The sequence below is a fragment of the Nannospalax galili genome, unplaced genomic scaffold, assembly GCF_000622305.1.
Source record: "Nannospalax galili isolate Female #2095 unplaced genomic scaffold, S.galili_v1.0 scaffold596, whole genome shotgun sequence".
NCBI classification, from domain to species: domain Eukaryota; kingdom Metazoa; phylum Chordata; class Mammalia; order Rodentia; family Spalacidae; genus Nannospalax; species Nannospalax galili.
The window spans coordinates 4,539,774-4,557,844 of record NW_008340140.1 but is presented as its reverse complement, the minus strand read 5'-3'; the positions used below and the strand labels follow the sequence as shown (position 1 = coordinate 4,557,844).

Genomic DNA, 18,071 nt, shown 5'->3' with positions numbered 1-18,071 from the left:
TGTTAATGGAACGTGTGGCTCACACAAAGACAGTATCCACCAAAGTTATTGTACCAGTTACACACACACACAAACACACACACACACACACACACACACACGCACACAGTTGTCACTGACTTTAGAGAACTTGCCACCCCTTCAACTAGAAACTGCATTAAAAGAGATGCAGAAATAAACCCAAAGTGTCCCCTTTAGGAGGTTCTTAACACTTATACAGATATAGGAAGAGTTTCACTGGGAGTGGGGTCTGGGACTATCTGAGCTTGTAAAGGAACCACAGGGAGGGATCATCCAGCCAAGCAACTCTCTGGGTTTTAAACCTCCCTTTGAAATTGTACATCAAAAATAGATCTATGGCCAGGTGTGGTGGCACATGCCTTTAATCCCAGCACTTGGGAGGCAGAGGCTAGCAGATCTCTGTAAATTCAAGGCCAGCCTGGTCTATATAGCAAGTTCCAGGCCAGTTAGGGCTACAGGAAGACCCTGTCTTAAAATAAATAAATAAACAAATAAATGAACAAACAAACAAATAATAAATAAATAAATAAATAATAAATAAATAAATAAATAATAAATAAATAGATAAAGCAGTGGGGCTCCAGGAGAAGGGTATGGCCAGTTCATAGGGTACTTTCTCTTCTTTTTTTTTTTATTTTTTTAGGGTCTCAAGTAGCCCAGCTGGCCTCAGTCTCACTCTGTATCCAAGGACGACCTTGAACTTCTGATCCTGGATTACAGACATGCACCACCACACCTGGTTTTTGTGGTGCTGAGTACTAAGCCCAGGGTCCTATGCATGCTAGGCAAGCATGCTACCAACTGAGCCACATCCCCAGCCCTGAGCTTTCACTTCTTTAAAAGAGCCATCATCAAGGGTTAAAAAACAAGGGAAGCAAGGTGAGGTGGTACACACCTGTCATCCCAGTACTGGGGAGGAGAGACAGAGGCAAGAGGATTCAGTCTGGGCTGCATGGTGAGACTCTGTCTCAAAAGATCACTGTAGGAGGCTGGAAAGATGGCTAGTGGTTGAGTATTTGCTGCTCTTTCAGAGGACTAGAATTTGGTTCCCAGCACCCACATCAGGTGGTGGACAACCTCCTGTAACTCCAGCTCCAGGGAATCTGATGCCCTCTTCCTGGCCTCTGTGGGCACCTGCATACATGTACAGACATACACACAGAGACACATACAATACACATGAACAAAAATAATTAGAAAAAGTAGTAAGAAAGCAAGATAGCTTTCAAGAGCTCAAGAGATGGTCATAAAGCCTATCAATAAAAAAAACCAAGGGAAAGACACAAAAGATAAAATGACTCAGACTTGCACATGCTGCCATCTTTTTCCTAAAAGGACACAAGGTTTTTCACTCATTTGCTTGTTTGTTCATAAAGAAACTCTGTAGCCCCAGCACTTCAGAGGTAGAGAAGCAGGGGGAACACAAGTTCAAGGTTATCCTCAGCTACACAGAGAGTTCAAATCTAGCCTGGCTATAAGAGACCATTTCTCCAAAAACAAAACAAAAAAACCAGCAGCAGCAATCTTGAACCCACAGCAGCTCTGGTTGCTTACATAAGACTGGTGTGAAATTGAGTCTATCAACACTCCATGGCAGATGGGGGAGGGGCCCATGAGGACCCTCCCATATACACATAAGCAACCCCGACATTAGTCAGGTCACTCTGGGTCACACATACACAAAACAGATATGGAAGTAGGAAGGGGCTAGATGGAAAGAACAGACTTAAGGGGCTGGAGAGGCAGCTCACTGGTTAAAGACATCTGCTGCTCTTCCAGGACGGGAGTTGGGTTCCCAGAACTCAAATCAAGAGGCTTACAACCATGGATGGCACACACCTTTAATCCCAGCATTCAGGAGGCAGATGTAGGTAGATCTCTGTGAGTTTGAGGCCAGCCTGGTCTACACAGAGTTCTAGGCCAGCTGGGGCTACACAGTGAGACCCTATCTCAAAAAAACAAAAAGAAAACAATAAAAGCAAAAAAACAAAAAAAAAACAACAAAAAAACCCTTACTGAGAGGAAGGATGTTGGAACGGAGCTGGGTAAAAAGGAGCAGCCCTATAATCCCAGCTAATGGGGACCGTAAATCTAAAACCAGCCTGGGTTACAGAAGGATTCTCCCATGAAGGCATTCTCTAGCTCCCAACATCCTACCTCTCCTACAAGTGATTTGGAGCAGGCAAAACCTGTTCTCCAGCCTCAAACCACTTTAGAAGCCTTTGTGGAAACCACCGGGGGAATGTGCAGTGACTAGTCACCCACCCACAGGTCCCTTAGCAACTACTGGCTCTCTGTTTTACAAGTACTTGCCATCAAATCCTTACCATTTCTCACCCACTACATATAGAATACTATATTTGTTTCCTTAAGGAGGTCTTAAATCATTTCTGAACTTTTCCTCATTAAATTTTTTTTTACAAAGGGGCTGGAGAAACAGTTCAGTGGTTAAGAACACTTGCTACTCTATCAGAGGACCCGAATTTGGTTCCGAGCACACATATCATGTGGCTCACAACTATCTGTAACTCCAGCTCCAGCGGCATCCAAGGCTTCTAACCTTCACAGGCACTAGCACTCACATGCACATACCCACACAGGCACACATAATTTAAAAACAAAATAAGCTGGGCATGGTAGCACACAACTTTAATCCCAGCAGTCAGGAGGCAGAGGCAGGTGGAGCTCTATGAGATGAGGCCAGCCTGGTCTACATAGCGAGTTCCAGGCCAGCTAGGGCTATAGGCAGACCCTGTCTCAAATAAGCTCCGTGTTCAGGACAGATGATAGATAGACAATAGATAGGTAGATAGATAGATAGATAGATAGATGATAGATAGATGATAGATAGATGATAGATGGAGATAGATAGATAGATAGATGATAGATAGATGATAGATGTAGATAGATAGATAGATAGATGATAGATAGATGATAGATGGAGATAGATAGATAGATAGATAAATAGATAGATAGATGATAGATAGATAAGCAAGCAAACAAACAAATAAATAAAATCTTTTTAAAAATTTAATAGGATATTTGAAAATCCAAGGATTTCCCCCTGGGATCCACTGTGTGAGAAATCACAGCAACTATGCATCACAATGTCTCTCTGGTGAAAGGGGATCCAGGCTCCACCCTCTCCTCACCTCAGTCACGCTGAGTTTCTTTCTGTTCTCAAATGTTCTACATAACTACCATAGGACCCCATGGGCTTTTGCACTGCTGCCCTCAGTGATGCTCCCCATCTACCTCTCTCCCTCTTCCCATCACCTCCTCAGGAGGCCTTTCCTGCCCACTGTGGCTCATGTCTCTACCCATCACCACTTTCCTCCTTTGTCCATACAATCAACACTAACTTCCCCTGGAAGCCTGTCTCTCCTCTAACTTAACTCTGTCAGCTTCAGAGCACTTACCAAAAAGTGTGTGTGTGTGTGTGTGTGTGTGTGTGTGTGTGTGTGTGTGTGTAGGTCAACCTCAACAGCCATCCACCTTATTTTTTTTAATATTTTATTATTTTTATTTTATGTGTATGAGTGTATTGCCTGCATGTAGGTAAGTGCACCTGTGTCGTGCAATGCCTGTGGAAGACAGAAGAGGCTGTCGGATCCCCTGGAACTGGAGTTACAGACAGCTGTTAGCTGCCATGTAGGTGCTGGGATTCAAACCCGGCTCTTCTGCAAGAACAGTGTTCTTAACCACTGAGCCATCTCTCCAGACCCTTTCCATCCACCTTATTTTTTAAGATAAGGTCTCTCACTGGAACCTGGAGCTCACCAATTCCAGTGGGGTAGGCCAGCAAGCCCCAAGGATCTATCCACCTGTCTCCACTTCCCCAGCCTATCTGGCTTTTTATGCGAATTCTAGAGATTAAACTCAAGTCTACATACAGACTGAGCCATCGCCTCAGCCCACTTTCCACAACTTGAATCTATTTGATTTCTCTGCTTGTGGTCTAATCCTCAGCTTCAGTCCCACAGGGCAGGACATCCTGTCTATTCCCACACTATTGCCCCTCCCCCACATCAGCACCAAGCACAGTGCCTGGTGCAAAATAACCATTTGCTAAAGGGCAGGAAAAAAGGAAAGGGAAGGAAGGAAGTTCTGCTAGGCTCCACGCACATAAAGCTTGAGTTAGGTACCTTTCTAATCCCCTTGCACTGTAATGCTGGGCACAGCACAGAAGGAAATCACTACAATAATACCATCCGTGGATACAGACAGAAAGAGAAAAAAAAAAAAAAAAAATCAGATATGGTGTCACAAACCTTTAATCCTAGCACTATGGGAGGCAAAGGTAGACAGATCTCTGTGAGTTCAAGGCCAGCCAGGGCTACATAGTGAGACTCTGTCTCTAACCATCATCATCATCGTCATCATTATCATCATCATCATCCACGAGGACTAAGCACTTATCCTCATCATCTGCCATGTGCTGAGTCCAGAGCCACACTACAAACCATAAGCATGCAGGAAGACTTGGTGAAATGACAGACGTCAACTGACAACTGAAGGAACCCTGGGCAAACAGTATGGGCCCTGCCGCATTGATCCTGGTGGTGCATGACCTGCAGCATTCACAATAAAACCTGGGCAGAGGACCTGGGCTCAGTTCCCAGCACCCACATGGTGGCGTACAATTGTCTATAATTCCAGTTCTGGGCATCTGATGCCCTCTCTCTTCTGACCTCCACTGGCATTGCACTTAAATACATGCAGGAAAAACACTCATACATACAAAATAAAAATAAATAAAAATAAAATTTTAAAAACCTGGGAACTCCTGGTGTATTGACTTAAAAGCATCATGCCCCTTAAAAGGCCCAGAACAAAGAACATTCTGTCTGCAAACCTCTGAGGCTGCCAAAGGAACAGTGCCAACCTACTCACCAAGGGAACCCAGTAAGTGTAGAGGGCTCCAAGTCTCATCTCAGGAACAAACTGGGAGCAGGCGAGCAGCAGGAAGTAGAGGTTGAAGAAGTACTTGAACTGGTTGAACAGCACCTAGGCCGCAGAGAGCAGAGGGAGCAGAGTCAGATTCCTGGAGGAGTTTGGAGGTTCTGAGGGAGAATGAGATGCAAAAGCATTCCTACAGAGAATGTGGCTCCTTTGCCTACCTTAACAGTGAGTGCCCTGTGTAAGCTAGGAGAGTATGGATCAAAATACCAACTGCAAGGGCCGGGGACATAGTGGGTAATGTGCTCGCCCAGCGTGTGCATGCGACACCCTGAGTTCTATCCCCGAACACCTGTATTTTGAGCACTCAGGAGGTGAAGTCAGGAGAATCAGGAGTTCAAAATTGTCCTTAGCAAATTAGGTATCTCAAGGCCAGCCTGGAGCACATAAGACCCAATCTCAAAGAAAAAATACTACTTGCAAAAGTAAACACTGAAGGTTGGGGATGTAGCCAGAGGTAGAGCACTTGCAAAGCCCTCCGTCTAATCCTTACTAACACGAAAAAAAAAAAAAAAAAGCACAAAAGAGCCATACATCTTTTGAAATTGAAAAGTGACATTGAAAAAAAACATTTTATTTATTACTTTTATTTTATATGTATGTGTGTATTGAGGTCAGAAGAGGGTGTAGGATCCCCTGAAACTAGAGTGTGGTCGTTAGCTACCATGTGGGTGCTGAGAATCAAACCCGGGTCCTCTGCAAGAGCAGCCAATGCTCTTAACCACTGAGCCATCTCCAGCCCCCAAAAGTGACATTTTTATTTCAAATTACATTTTTGTTTTTGTTTTTTAATTTTATTTATTATTTTTATTTTATGTGTACACATGTATTACTTGCATGTAGGTAAGTGCACCCATGTCGTGCAATGCCTGAGCGGGTCATAAGAGGCTGCTGGATCCCCTGGGACTGGAGTTATGGACAGTTGTTAGCTGCCACATGGGTGCTGGGATTCGAACCCAGGTCTTCTGCAAGAACCATCAGTGTTCTTAACCACTGAGCCACCTCTCCAGCCCTCAAATTATGTTTTTAACATTTATTTCAGAACAATAAATGTTCAGATTTGTTCCTGATGTGGTGGCAGTAGGAAGGCAGAGGCAGGTGGATGGATCTCTGTGAGATCCAGACCAGCCTGGTCTACATAGCAAGTTCCAGGCCAGCTGGGGCTATAGGGAGACCATGTCTTAACAAAAAAAAAAATCTCAGTTCCCACTCTAGATGGCAGGGTGAATTTTCATCCATACTTTCATCTCCCAATTTCCCTGTCTCCTATTTCATGAGGTCACAGGGAGTAACTTAAGAACTGAGTGATCTTTTCCACATTTTTGTTATAACACTATCTCAAAAATACCAAATAAACATGAAGTTATTCTGACATGTGGCATGTGATGACCTTGGGGCAGGCCAGGTCCCCTCCAGGTGCTCAGACCAGGCAAGACAAGGGCCAGTGCCAAAGGCCGCCGGAAAAGACGGGAACACTCTACCACAACTGCAATCTGCTGACAGGACCATTGCATAAATTCATGGTAGGAAAAGAAAAACCTCAGCTCTTTCACTTACCCCAGGGAGGAAGGTGAAGAGGTTGTACTTCCGGTTGTTGATGACATTTCGAGGATACCGCTGGTCTCTCTTCTCGGGATGTCCCAACCAAACAGTTCGGGGCCTGGGCTCCCCTCCACCACAGCATCTCAGCCATTCACAGCACCTGTGGAAAAGATGAGGCCACAATTGTGGATCTAGGCGATGCCCACACCTTCAAGACCACATCCACATACCTGTAGGCCACGCCCACCCCATCATGGGCTCGCTTAGAAACCTAGGTCTCACCCATGCCATCAAGGCTGCCCAGAAACATCTAAACTATGCCTATACCATCAAGGCCAGGCCCAGAAACCTAGGCCACACCCATATATATCTAAACCATGCCCACACCATTAATGCCACGCCCCAAACCTAGCCCACGCCCATATACCTAGGCTACATCCACTATCAAGGCCAGGCCCAGGTGTGCCCATGGCAGGCACCAGATCAAGGACAAATCTATACCACCTAGGCCACGCCCACACCATCAAGGCCACGCCCATATTGTCTACTTTTCAGGATGCTCTTCTCTGAAGGGGTTTGGCCAGGGCAGGACCACAGCCATATCGCTGGCATTATCCTTCAGTGAGATGGAAAAGCAGAGGTACCTAAGAAGCAGTGGTCCAAGCAAAAGATGCTGAGTCCCTAGGATCTTGTCAACTGAGGGGATTAGAATCACTAGGAAAACGAATACTCTAGTATGTCTGTGAGGGGATTTCTAGATTAGGTGAACAGAGGTGGGAAGACCCACCCTAAGCCTGGGCAGCACCATTCACCTGGGCTGGGGTCCCAGACTGAGTAAAAAAGAAATCCAGTAGAACACCAGCATTCATCGCTCTCTGCTTCCTGAATGTGGACACAAAGTGACCAGCTGCCTCCTGCTCCCACCATGCCTCCCCACGAGCCAGAGTAAACCCTTCATTCCTTAAGTTACTTTTGTCAAGTATTTAATCACAACAAGAGGGGCTGGAGAGATGGCTCAGCCGGTAAGAACACTGGTTGTTCTTGCAGAAGACCTGGGTTTGAATCCCAGCACCCACACGGCAGCTAATAACTGTCTGTAACTCCAGTCCCAGGGGATTCGACAGTCTCTTCTGACTTCCATGGGCATTGCACAACACAGGTGCACTACCTACATGCAGGCAATACACACATACACATAAAATAAAAATAATAAAACTTTTTAAAAAGTATAGAAAAAATGTTTAAAAAAATAAATCACAACAAGAAAAGTAACAAATACAGTCCCCAAACCCAAATTATTTCAAAAAGCAGCATTCATTTAAAAATAAAAAGATTATAGGCTGGGTGTGGTGGCACATGCCTGTAATCCCAACACTTGGGAGACAGATGCAGGTGAATCTTTGTGAGTTTGAGGCCAGCCTGGTCTACATAGTGAGTTCCAGGACAGCTGGGGCTACTGGGAGACCCTGTCTCAAAAAGACCAAATAAATAATAAATAAATAAATAATAAAAAGATTTAGCCGGGTGTAGTGGTGCACAGATTTGAGTTTGAGCGCCAGAATCCACATGGTAGAAGGGAAGAACCAATTCCAGCAAGTTGTCCTTTGACCATCATACACACACAACCCATGGGACAAATAAATAAATAAATAAATAAATAAATAAATAAATAAATAAATATTTAAACTAAAAAGGTTATTATACCTCAATAGCTTTATTATTATGCTTCACGTTTTACAGAAGAGAGAGGGAAGAACAGAACGTAACAACTAAGCTATGAGCAACAGCCACAGCGGACCTTGATCTGGGGGTCCCCTGCTCCCCCAGTATTATTACATAAAGGGTGAGGGGGGATCTTCTCTGCATCCAGTTCTCCTATTTTGAAGACACAAGACAAACAAGTCATGGTTCAGTCTCAGAAGACCCTGGAGACCAGCCAGTATGCTGGCTGCTGGTACACAGACCCCGAGTGCCACTCCCAGCCCAGCTTTCCCAAAAGGGTGGTTTATTCCCACCAACCCACCAGGATCCAGATCTCAGAGGCTCCGAATCACCTCACACAAGGTGAGGTAACACCTGGGACGCTGCCACTGACACAATGAGCTTGTAGACAGGGGCTGAGAATCGCAAACCCCCTTAGGCAATGCAGTGGGACTGAAACTGCCCCAGGATTCATGCTCTTCTGTGTTCCACCAGAGTTCCAGGATACCCAGGCTGAGAAGGGGAAATTCTCAGTCAGATAGCCTGGAGTGGCCAGGCAAAGTGAAACCAGCAAGATAAGATAGCTCTGACTCACATGACTCATCTGCTGTGGACCCTCCTCCCCTTCCTCCTGCAGGTCAGGTCTGGGTGGGATGCTGGGGCACAGAGTTAAGCCCATAGGGTCTCCATGTAATGGGACCCCAAAGCACAGGGCCAGCCGGCAAGCTGCCTGCTCAGATGCTCAAAATTTCCATGATGAAACACAATGCTTTCTTAAAAATAGCATCCTGTTCCAGTAAACCAGGATGGGTGGAGCATGCTCAGATACGACAGGTGTCAGAGCTAGTAACTCTCTCTTGCTGGCCATTCTCTAAATCATTCAAAGGCTCAGAGAGAAGCCTTGAGGAGTCCAACATCCTCATGCCTGTTCTCAGGCACAATGATACGTGAACACTCAGTAAGGCTGTGTACATGACAGTTAGGAAGCAACAGAGAGGAGAGGGAGATGAGGGAGGGAAGACGATGGGGTGGACAGGCAGCAGACCACTCTGGGTGTGGATTCCTTCCTGATAAGGACTAATTCAGAGCCACAATTCTCTGTTCACCCTACAACAATGCTGTAATATTGTGGCTAAAAGCAGCTGAGATGGTCAGGGATAAAAGCATTTGCCTTGGAGCCCTGATAACCTGAGTTTGATTCCCAGAACCTATGGTGGAAGGAGAGAAATGACTCCTGAGGGTTCTCCTCTGATCGCCTCACACATGCACACTAATAATAAATAAAATAAAAATAGATAAATTTAAAAAATTTTCTACAATGTCTAATGGAAGATGAAAATGAATGAAAAGAACCACAAACTGTCAAGTTTTCTATTTATACAAGGGTTTTTTGTTTGTTTGTTTCTGTTTTGTTTTGGCAAAGGTGCCACAAATCAGGTAAGGGGTTCTGCTCCTCATTAATAACCTACAGCCATGTGTGTATGTGTCTACAAAACCTAGAAACAGGCTGGGTGTAGTAGCAAATGCCTTTGATCCCAGCACTCCAGAGGCAGAGGCAGGCAGGTGGATCTCTGTGAGACTGAGGCCAGCCTGATCTACACAGTGAGTTCTAGGCTAGCTGGGGCTACAGGAAAACCCTGTCACAAAACAACAACAATAATTTTTTTAGAAGTTCTATTCCCATCCTGTGAGAACCAAACACTGGGACAGGACCCTTGCCTCCTCCTTCCTCAGTTTCTGCCTAACGGGGTGCTGTGAGAATCTGTCAGGGGAGATGCAAACAATATCTGCCTTCTCCTCCTAAGGTCCCAGCCACTAACCAAAGACCAGTTCCAACAAAGTTCACTCTGGGGAACCAGTGAGTTTACTGGGCTTCCTTACAGAGCATGGGAGAGGGGTTGCTGGCTGGAGCATAGATGGCCCCAAAGTAGCCCTGTTACCTAGGGCAAATTGCATACAAGGGCTGGAGGAGTGGCTGGATACCCAGGTAAGGGATTACTGACCCTCCCCAGCTCCTCCTTCTATGAGAACATAACAGGTATCAAGGCTGATTACAATGGTCTCTTGTAAACCCACACAGAACTGATGAAGAAGGTAGCTTTTGGCAGGGAGGAGGAGACTGTCTACAACACAGGGCTAAATGTCCGGTGAGGATTAAATAAGGACTCTGGTATTATCTCAGCCCAGGATAATTAGCTCCAAGCCTAACTCCTAATCCTTGCTTTCCATCTCCCTCATTCTGTTTTCACTTTTAATGAAGAGAAATGGCATGTTTTCAGTGTGGTCCATTTTGCCCTGCAGGTAATCAGTATTTACTGAGTGCTCTAAGAGTACTAAGGCAAGTGGCCACAGCATCATGATTCACGTACCAGATATCCTGAGTACCACACACCAAGGAGTTTGTAGTCCAGTCGAGAGGTGAGAAACAACTCAAGCTAGGTATGGCAAGAACTTTCCTCAGGGAAACTGGGAGACGTAAAGAAATGTCTGCGTCCTCTAAAGGGCACCACAACAAACCAAAGCAGAATTACACCAAAGTCCAACTCAGGGAACCAGTGAGTTCATTGGGTTTACTTACAGAGCATAGGTGAGGGGGGACTTCAGAAGTGTGGGTGACCCCCAAAGCAGCCACACCAGAAGTCTCACCCCAGCATGAATAATGACTTTCCTGTAGCTACATAGATGGGGACCCCCTTCAGCTAACCTTCCACAGTCTGTAGCACCTCCCAGGACCATGAGACCATATGCAGTTAGGTCAGAATTACATAAAATGGCCAGGAGGATCTCAGGTGAGTGTCCAATGGCCCTCCCCACCTCCTCCTTCTAAGAGGGACTGTCAGCAGTCAACATGCCTGATCTTGAGGGGCTCTTGTGGAATCATAGCTGCTCTGATGATGCCTCTATGCTCAGAGGATGGTGCTCTACAACACCAGGCATGATGGCACACAGACATTCCCCAGCACTCAGGGGGTGGAGGCTATTCTGGGCTACATGGTGAGACCTCTCTCAAGATACTGAACATTTATTTTATTTTTAATTATGTATGTGTGTCTGTACGTCTGTATGTGTGAGGGGGTATGTGCACATAAATGCAGTTGCCCATGGAAGCTAGAAGAGGGTGTCAAATCCCCTGGAGGTAGTTTCAGACATTTGTGAACTGCCTAATATGGGAACTACAAGACAAAGATCCAGGGGGGACACAACGCTTCATGTGTACATGAAGCAACCAAGACTGGTCCAGATGGAATGTCCTGTCATGATGGGAAGAGTAAAGATGAGACTGGAGGAGGAAGAGGAAGGGCAGGGGGAAATGGCAGGGTTTTACCACTAAGGCACGGAGTTGGGGTTTTACTTCACCCACAGTGGGGAATCACTGGAGTTACAGCACGGGAATAGCAGGATCTGATTTACATTGTTAAAAGGCTGCCCTGGGTCTGGGGACATGATTCAGCAGGTAAAGATATCTGCCCCCAACTCTGTCAACTAAGTTCAATCTCTAGCACCCACATGGTGGCTCACACCCTCCTGTAACTCCAGATCCAGGGGATCTAACACCCTATTCTGGCCTCTGCAGGCACCTGCACTCACATACTCTAACCACACACACACACACACACACACACACACACGCACACACGCACACACGCGCACACACACACACACGCACACACATACACAATTTAAAAAGTAATAATTCGGGGCTGGAGAGATAGTTCAGTGGTTAAGAGCACTGTCTGCTCTTGCAGAGGGCGTGGGTTCAGTTCCCAGCACTCACATGGGAGCTAACAACTGTCTGTCACTCCAGTTCTAGGAAATCCAATCACCTTTTTCTGACCTCCATGGGCATTGTACAACATGGGTGCACTTACATACATGCAGGCAATACATTCATACACATAAAATTTAAAAATAAAATATTTTTAAAAATAAATAAAAAGTAGGCAGGGTGTGGCAGTGCACACCTTTAATCCCAGCACTCGGGAGGCAGAGGCAGGCAGATCTCTGTGAGTTCAAGGCCAGCCTGGTCTACATAGTGAGTTCCAGGACAGCTGGGGCTACAGGGAGACCCTGTCTCAAAAAGACTAAATAAATAAATAAATACATAAATAGTAATAAATCTTCTTTTAAGAATAAAGAAATGGGACTGGAGAGATAGCTCAGCGGTTAAGAACACTCACTGTTCTTGCAGAAGACCCGGGTTCAAATCCCAGCACCCACATGACAGCTAACAACTGTCTGTAACTCCAGTGACCTCTTCTGTCCTCCTCAGGCATTGCATGACATGGGTGCACTTACATACATGTAGGCAATACATTTATACACATAATATAAAAATAATAAGCAAAATTAAAAAAAAAGAATAAAGAAATGTTGGGGCTGGAGAGATGGCTCAGCTTAGCAATTAAGAGCACTGGCTACTCCTACAGAGGATCTGGGTTCGGTTCCAAGTACCCATTAGGCAGCTAACAACCGACTATGACTCCAGTTCTAGGGGACTCTGATGTTCTCTTCTGACCTTCATGGGCACTGTATGACACTGGTGCATTTACACACATGCAGATAGTGTACTCACGATCTGATTTAGTACTCACAACAACTTCACAAGCTGGGTGCGGGTACGGTCCTCACCTTCACGGTGGATAGACGGAGCCCATGAGAACCCAGTGACGGGCCATCGTCCACTGCTCCCTCTGGTTCATTTAGTTCTGAGTGAGAAGAACGGGCCTAGAGCCCAGGCGCTCTCAGCACCCTGTGCTTCCTGCTGCACTTCTACTTGTGTTTTATTTTGTTTGTGTGTATGTTTGTCATGATCTGTTTTCTCACACAAGCTTGCCTTGCACACAATCCTCCTGACTCAGTCCACATCTGGCTTTTGCTGTTGTTACTATGTTGTTTTGTTTTGAGACAGGGTCTCATGTAGCCCAGGCTGGCCTTGAACTCACCACACAACTGAAGACAGCCTTGAGCTTCTGATCCTCCTGCCTTTACCTCCCAAGTGGTGGGACTACAAATGTATGTGCCACACACCCAGTTTGTGTGGTACTGTGGATCCAATCTAGCGATCCATGCATGCAACCAAGAACCACCAACTCAGCTACATCCCTAGCCTTGCTTTTTAACACCAACTGAATTGTCTGACACATCTAACTACAAGGAACATTCCATCCCACATTCTAGATATACTGGGAGATGGGCTAGAAGACAGAGTCCTTAAGGAGGATAAGCTGACAGGTACAGCAGTAGGTCCTGTGGGCTGGGTGAGGTTTTAAGCCAAACAGACCCAGTGCTAATTCTAGCACTGCTCAGCCCTGAACCACCCATCTCTGATTCTTTGTCCTTTGTGAGAGGCAACAATAGTTAAGTCCTGCCCTGACGAACCACCCTGAGAATGGGGGTTTATCTATCTAGGGCACTGGGGAGTACTCAGTACAGGATAGGAATTCAATTAGTCATAGGTATTATTTCTTTTTTATTTTGGTCTCTTTGAAACAGGCTCTCCCTGTAGCCTCAACTGGCCTGGAACTCACTATGTATACCAGACTGGCCTTGAACTCACAGAAATCTGCCTGCCTCTGCCTCCCAAGTATTGGGATTAGAGGTATACATATTTATCTATTTTTATATATGAGTGTTTGCCTGCATGTATATAAGTGCACCATATGCCTGCCTGGTGCCTGCTGAGGCCAGAAGAGGGCGTTGGATCCCCTGGAACTGGAGTTATGGACAGTCAGCTGCCATGTAGGTGCTGGGAACTGAAATCAGATCCTCTGCAAGAGCAACCAGTGCTCTTAACCACTGAGCCATCTCTCCAGCCTTATTTTTTTTTAATTTAAAAGTAAAACTACAAGTAATTTAGTTCGCCCTGCTTCCTGCTTACACCATCTGTACAAGGGAAACCACAATGGATTTTCCTATTTGACCTTCTGATCACAGTCTTCTGACTGAATATGTGCTGGTCTCAAACCACCCAGCTGCTATGCAGAGGGCAAGCAAATACTGTGGGCCACAGAGACGGTTCGGAGGCAGGCAAGTCATGTGACATGGATCTGGGCTTTCTGCTCTAAGCATCCCCACAATCACTAGGCACAAAGTAAACATTTGTTCAGGCCTGGGGCTGGAGTTCAGCAATGTGTGAGGCCCTGGGCTCTCTTCTAAGCACTCCACAAACAAAACAAAACTAAACCAAACAAAATAAATTCTGGTCTCTTCTGAATGAGAAGGTCTTGGCTCTGGGCCCCTCACCCCCAAGACTTTCTGGTCTGTTTCCCTGTAGACCAGCATAGATAAACTTCATATTTTCAAATCCCCAAGGGCCAAACAAGCTTCATAAAAAAATAAATGGGCAAAATAAACACAAGGGTCAATAGACTAGGCATTCCCCGAGAGGTCAGGTTCCTATGCTCACCCTGCTCAACAGACCATCTGATTTTTTTAGCGTTGGGGCGGGGGGCTGTCTGTCTGTCTGTCTGTCTCTGTGTCTGTAGGGAGGTCAGAGGACAACCTTGGGTACCACCTTCAGGAACATCATCTACCTCCTTTGAGGCAGCATCTTTCACTGGCCAAAAGCTCACCAATTAGGGAGACTGGCTGGCCAGTGAGTCCCAGGAACCCGCAAGTCACTCCTTCCACGGAGCTGGGATTATAATGCTCAGCATTTTCACCTGGGTTCTGGGGATTGAACTCAGGTCTTTATGTTTGATTGGCAAGTACTTTACTGACTGAGCCATCTCCTAAGTCCCGGACCATATGATTTTTTTTTTAAAGACAAAGAAAAAACAGATTCTCGAGCAGATAATGGCACACAGCTTTAATCCCAGCACTCAGGAGGCAGAAGCAGGAAAATTTCTGTGAGTTCAAGGCCAGCCTGGTCTACATAATGATTTCCAGGCCAGCTGGGGCTATAGGGAGACCCTGTCTCAAAAAGACAATAAATAGATAGATAGATAGACAGATAGATAGATAGATAGACAGATAATAGATAGATAGATAGATAAATAGATAGATAAAAAATAAATCCCCCAAGGGGCTGGGGATTCAGCTCAGGGGCAGAACACTTGCCCAGTATGTGCAAAGCCCTGGGTTCCATCCTTAGCACTGCAAGGGAAAAAAAAAAAAAAAAAAACAACAAAAAAAGTGTATATTTATATTTTTACCAGATATAAAAATACATGTAGTTTTGTGGGGGTTGGAGAGATGATTCCACTGGCTGCTCTTGCAGAGGATGTGGGTTTGATTCCCAGCATGCACATGGCAGCTAACAACTGTCCATAACTCCAGTTCCAGGGAAACTGACACCCTCTTCTGACCTCCACAGGCATTGCACAACACAGGTGCACCTACCTACATGCAGACAATACACTCATACACATAAAATAAAACAATAAATAAATAACTTTTAAAAAAATACATGTAGTTTTTAAGTAAATGATTAAAACTTTTTTCTAGAACAACACAGAAGTTGGTGGAAGTGCCTGGGTGAGCACAGGGTGGTTACTGCGGGGGAAGAGGAAGACTGCAATGAAGACAGTTCTATCCCTTTTAGACTTCATAAGAGGTTAGGGATGTGTCTCAGTGGGAGAGCACTTACAAAGCATGTGTGGGGTTCTGGGTTCTATCCCTGGCATTACAAAATTGATCAATCAATCAAATTAAACACTGCTGCCCAAACAGCACACCACTGAGTGCTGTCAGCCTCAAATTTCACCATGTGTTCCCAGGTCACAGATCACAAACCTTTCTCTTCCACCCTGGCCAGGGTGCCACCCATGCCACCTGTGCTGGTTATGCCTGTAGCTGATGACTAACTCTCCTGTGCCACTTCGCGTGTCCTGGCACCCAGCACTCCTCCCTCCCTGCCTTACTTCCCCTTGATCTATCTAGGCCATTTGGTCATAGGTTTAACAACAGCTGTAGCATACAGCACGAAGCCAAGACTGGGCACAGTGGGAGCCTTGAAAATGCCAGCAACACAGCACAGGCCTGTGATCTGAGCACTTGGGAGGCGGAGGCAGGAGAATCACAAGTTCAAGGCAGCCTGGGCTATGTAATGAGTCTGGGCTACATGAAACCATCTTGAAACAAAATGGAACAATGAAAGAAAATGAAAAGAAAAGCCAAAAATGAAATAATTCCATGGTAGTACCCTTGGATACCAAAATAATAAATAAAAGCAAGTTCTGGGGGCTGAAGAGATGGCTCAGCACTTAGAGAACCTCAGTTCTAGCACCCACATCAGGCAGTTCAGAATCACTTGTAACACCCATGCTGTCTCACCTCCCTGCGCACCTGCATGTACCTGGTACACATAAACTCATGCAGATACACATACATACACATAATAAGTAAGTAAATAAATCTTTTTAAAAAACTAACCAAGACCTAGAAAGATGGCTCCCTGGTTAAGAGCACTGGCTGCTCTTACAGAGCACCTCAGTTCCCAGCACCTACATGATGACTAACAGCCATCAATAACTCTGGTTCCAGGGACTCCAAAGCTCTCTTCTGACTTCTGTGGGCACTGCATGCATACGGTGCACTTATAAACATGCAAGTAAAATACTCATCTGCACAAAATAAAAAATAAAACCTGAAAATATTTTTTATTTATTATTATTTTTTATTTTATGTGTATGAGTGTATTGCCTGCATGTAGGTAAGTGCACCTGTGTCATGCAATGCCCATGGAGGACAGAAGAGGCTGTCGGATCCCCTAGAATCTAGACAGTTACAGACAGTTGTTAGCTGCCATGTGGGTGCTGGGATTCAAACCCAGGTATTCTGCAAGAGCAGTCAGTGTTCTTAACCACTGAGCCATCTCTCCAGCCCCTAAATAAAATCTTAAAAAAAAAAAAAACAACTAACCAAGTTCTATGCATTTAGTATGCCCAAGCCCCATGGCAAAGCCCTGCATACCAACTCCTCCAGTGCTCTGAGAAGCCCTACTGTGTAACTTTCATCCTCCTCCTCTTGCCCATAAGACTCCAACTCGGGAAGGCCAGGGCCAGACTATGGTCCAAAGGTTGATCCAGACCTACCTGCTGTAAGCTAGAGCTTGTCCATGTCATCCCACTATAGAATGACAGCATCACTCTTACCTCCTAGGCTCACAGCCTCAGAAGGAACCAAGGGATAGAGGCAGGAGCACACCAGAGATCCCACCATACCCTGCCCCTGCTAGCTCCAGCCTCCCCAGGGTGTCTGACACTGCAATAGCTAACACTGCCTTTGTATTTCCATGGTGCCACATTTCAGAGTCCAGGAACTCTATGCATACGGACTCATTTCATCTGCACAACCTTGAGCAGTCACTTGTAGTCCCAGTAGTTAGGGCAGGCTAAGGTAGGTGGGTCATTGCAAGTTCAAGGTAAGGCTGGATACAAAGTGAAACCCTGCCTCAAAAAGAAAAACAAACAAACAAACAAAAAAAGCCAGTTATAGTGGTCTATGCCTGTAATCTCAGCAGAAGCAGGCAGATCTCTGTGAGTTCAAGGTTAGCCTGGTCTACACAGTAAGTTCCAGATCAGCCAGAGGTACATAGTGGGACCATGTCCTGAAAAAACAAAGACAGGGTCAGCAGGTAAAGGTGCTTGCTGCCAAGCCTAATGGCTTGAGTTTCAATCCTTGGGAACCACATGGTAGAAGGAGAGAACAAACTCACATTAGTTGTCCTCTGACCTCCACTACACACACGCTGTGACACACACACACACACACACACACACACACACACACACAAATAAATATATTTTTAAAACAAAAACAGCAGGACCAGCCAGCCTGGTGGCACACACCTTTAATCCCAGATCTCTTGCAAGATGGAGACCCATCTAGTATAAGGAGTTCCAGGC

The 18,071-nt window shown here is 45.6% G+C and overlaps 1 protein-coding gene across 2 annotated transcripts in view; it reads right to left on the bottom strand.

The window, feature by feature from the left end:
* Positions 1 to 18,071, bottom strand: part of Atp9a (ATPase phospholipid transporting 9A (putative)) — a 155,832-nt gene that overhangs the window by 120,433 nt on the left and 17,328 nt on the right. The window contains exons 1-3 of one of the 2 annotated variants that reach the window (XM_008835147.3): positions 8,819 to 9,022; positions 6,538 to 6,682; positions 4,915 to 5,028 (exon numbers count right to left, since the gene is read on the bottom strand). In XM_008835147.3, coding sequence (XP_008833369.1) covers positions 4,915 to 5,028; positions 6,538 to 6,682; positions 8,819 to 8,820 — 261 coding nt within the window. In that variant the 5' untranslated portion in view covers positions 8,821 to 9,022. Of the gene's footprint in view, positions 1 to 4,914; positions 5,029 to 6,537; positions 6,683 to 8,818; positions 9,023 to 18,071 lie in introns of those variants that run through there. The other variant, XM_008835144.3, reaches the window with a different exon arrangement.